The following is a 3152-nucleotide window of genomic DNA, read 5'->3' as shown; positions in this document are numbered from 1 at the left end:
CTTCATCTCAAATGACCTTATGAGTCTGAAAAAGAACAAAAAACCTCTTCTGCACGTAATGGTGATGGTGGAAAGCAAAATGAATCAGTAGATGGAGGATTCAGATGGGAGTGCTGATATACCATAGTAGAATCCTTCTGGGAAAGGATCAGTTGTAGCAACAAGATCCAGAGTTGTGTCGAGGAATCATGTCAACAGTGGTCACATTTCGGTAACTGTCCTTTCTTGCTAGTCATTTTAGGATCACTGTGAGGCAAGATGGTGGATGGCAGGACTGGCAACCAATTTTTTTTAACTGCCTACATATGATCTATGAGCTGTAATTTGTCTTTTTCCCTCCTCAGGTCTCTGTTTTCCTTACTTTCATGTCCATAATTTATAAAATATCTGTGGTTTTAATGCCTTGCTGATTTCACTTAGCTTCCTGTTTCATTTTATTGATTGGTACTAAAAGATGCACAAGGCTTTAGAGTCCTGACATGAATGATGAGATGAGGTCCAACATCAAGAATGTGAAGCAAAGACACTTGTGGTTTAAGAACGTGTAAGTAGGGCAGGTCGGTTATCTCAGTTGGTTAGAGCGTGGGGTTGATAACACCAAGGTCAAGGGTTCAGATCCCCATACCGACCAGCTGCCAAAAAAAGTATGAATAGAGCTTGGGGGTTTTCTGTTGAGTTTGTTTGGGGAATGCCTAATGATTAGGATTAGGTTTTTATCTATTCTAAAAAGCTGATTTCTAAAGAAATGGAAGACAATTGTGATGTGCTATTTTTTTCATACAAATACAGGCATTTTTAAAACAAAGAAAAAAAACCACCAGTAACAACCCTAAAGATCCAGTAACAAAACAAACAGATCCAATGAGACAGCAGAAAGAGGCAAATGCTATCCAAGTGTTTATAGTTGTTATTGACACTTCAAGTTCCTATTCATTTTGGCCTGTGAACATTTGAGAGGCACAAATATGAAGTTCAAGGGTACGTTGTGTCTCTTTCCCCAGTGTTGATCCGCTTAACACCTGCTTGTTTTTCTCTTTCTTTTGGTGAGGGAGATAATGTCTGTGTACAACAGGATAGTGGGTCATTGTGTATGTACTGAAGTGATGCGGATTCTTCCCAGACTTACTAAAGACCAGGTCCGCTGGCCCTCTTTGGGTTTCCTAGACTAGAGAAGAGGACAGGAACCAGGATGGGAAAATGGACATGTTACATTTTAAACTGGAGCTTCCCCTGCAGTCCACGGAGCATGTTCTTGGTGTGCAGCTCATCTTGACTTTCTCCTACCAATTGCACGTGAGTCAGTTCTTGGGGAGGCCCGTCCTTTCCCATTTGTCTTTTATTTTATTCTATTCTATTTGATTTTATTTGATTTTTTTTTTTTGGGGGGGGGGGGCTGGCCAGTATAGGACCATTTGTCTTTTTTGTTTTTAAATAAAGATGACTGGTTAAGGGGATCTTAACCCTTGACTTGGTGTTGTCAGCACCACGCTCTCCCAAGCGAGCTAACCGGCCATCCCTATATTGGGATCCAAACCCATGGCCTTGGTGTTCCAAGTGAGCCATGGGCCAGCCCTCCATTTGTCTTTTAATAAAACAGAGCCCTCCTTCTGATTTTTAGGAAGACCCACACTGTAGAAGGCTCTTTTCTGGGGTATAGTTTGGGATTTAACTTAGGCAAATCAAATGTTTCTCACTGGAGTTATAATAAATGAGCTATTAATAGCTCAGAGAGTTCTGGGCAGAGTGTTTCCTCATGGCTAAACCAGGTATGTGAGGGCCCGTTAAGCTTCAGCCACAGACAGACGACTCTTAGAACCCAGCCAGAGCCTTTCAAATCTGCCAGCAGTTGGTATTGTCTCTCCTTCTCATGATTTCAGAGAATGTCAACATTCATGATGCAGAGTATGGCGTTCCTCCAGTCCTCCTTTGCTGTTCCTGGGTCCCAGTTATATGTGAATGGAGACCTGAGGCTGCAGCAGAAGCAGCCGCTCAGCTGTGGTGGCCTAGATGTCCGATACAACGTAAGGGTGCTTCTCGTCATCCAGCTCCTTTGTTTCTGTATATTACTGTTTATCAATTTTTTGAAGAGGGAGAAATCAAAGTTGGAAGTAGCATTTCTGTGGGTGGCACACACGAGAACTTCTGAAGAATTCTTGCTATGGATTCTTTCAAAATATGGGGAAGGTGCACTTTTATTTACACCAAGAAAGAAAGAAAACTGTCTTTGCCTTTATCAAAGAACGAAATTGTTTACTGTGTGGGGTAAACACACACACACACTTGCACATGTGCACACACCCCCTGTGTATTCCAAGTGATCTTTTCCAGTTTATGTAAAACATTTCCAAAAGAATACAAGCCCCCATTTATTGAACAGATAATGTGTGCCAGCCCTGAGTTGAGAAGTTTACATGCATCATCTCTTTTAATCATCACAGCAACCTCATGAGATGCCTACATTTGTCATTTCCCAGCTCCAGCCACTTGTCCTATCCCTGTTGCCCTTGCTTCATTCCAGCCACACTGGCCCTTTGTTGTTCTTCAAACCCACAAAGCAGCTCCCCCCTCCACGCTTTTGCACTTGCCATTCCCTCTATCAGGTGTCCACGTAGCTTATTCAATCACTCCATTCAGGTCCCTGTTCAAATGTCCCTGAGCACAGGCCTTCCCTTACCCTTCTCTCTCAAATAGCATCCTGCCCCCCTCCAGCATCCCTCACCCAGATTTACTTTCCCTACTGCCACCTGACATGGTAATGATATGTTTTTGGTTTATTTGTTGTCTACTTCAGTGTTAAAAGCACTGATATCTTGTATACTATCACTCCAGTGGCTAAAACAACACTGGGCACATTATAAGCTCTCTTCTTTTTTTTTTGTTTTTCAGTGGCTGGCCAGTAAGGGGATCTGAACCCTTGACCTTGGTGTTATCAGCACCATGCTCTAACCAAGTGAGCTAACTGGCCAACCCATAAGCTCTAATTTTTGATATTCAGCATTGATATTTGTTGAAAGAAGGAACTCTCATTTTGCACATGAGGAAACTGGGATTTACTGATTAATTTTCCCGAAGTCCCACAGCTTAAAAGTAACACAGCCAGGAACTGTCTGAGTCCAGAACTCATGGATCCAGTCACTAATCCCTGACCTTTA

General features: G+C 42.5%; 1 protein-coding gene and 2 non-coding genes across 3 annotated transcripts in view; 2 read left to right on the top strand and 1 right to left on the bottom strand.

Annotated features, from left to right (window-relative positions):
- The first annotated feature begins 556 nt into the window (after positions 1-556).
- Positions 557-631, top strand: TRNAI-GAU. The gene has a single exon. It is a non-coding gene; the product is annotated as a tRNA-Ile (tRNA).
- A 533-nt stretch (positions 632-1164) lies between these two features.
- Positions 1165-3152, top strand: part of LOC103583586 (transmembrane protein 231-like) — a gene marked incomplete at its 5' end in the record, with an annotated part of 4070 nt that continues 2082 nt past the window's right edge. Inside the window, 3 exons of the mRNA XM_008564862.1 lie at positions 1165-1293; positions 1878-2021; positions 2088-2184. Coding sequence (XP_008563084.1) covers positions 1165-1293; positions 1878-2021; positions 2088-2184 — 370 coding nt within the window. The remainder of the gene's footprint in view (positions 1294-1877; positions 2022-2087; positions 2185-3152) is intronic.
- Positions 2891-2965, bottom strand: TRNAI-GAU. Its single transcript has one exon. It is a non-coding gene; the product is annotated as a tRNA-Ile (tRNA).

The sequence above is a fragment of the Galeopterus variegatus genome, unplaced genomic scaffold (genome assembly GCF_000696425.1).
Source record: "Galeopterus variegatus unplaced genomic scaffold, G_variegatus-3.0.2 Scaffold24589, whole genome shotgun sequence".
NCBI lineage: Eukaryota > Metazoa > Chordata > Mammalia > Dermoptera > Cynocephalidae > Galeopterus > Galeopterus variegatus.
The sequence above is the reverse complement of the archived record's forward strand: the minus strand, read 5'-3'. Positions and strand labels throughout refer to the sequence as shown.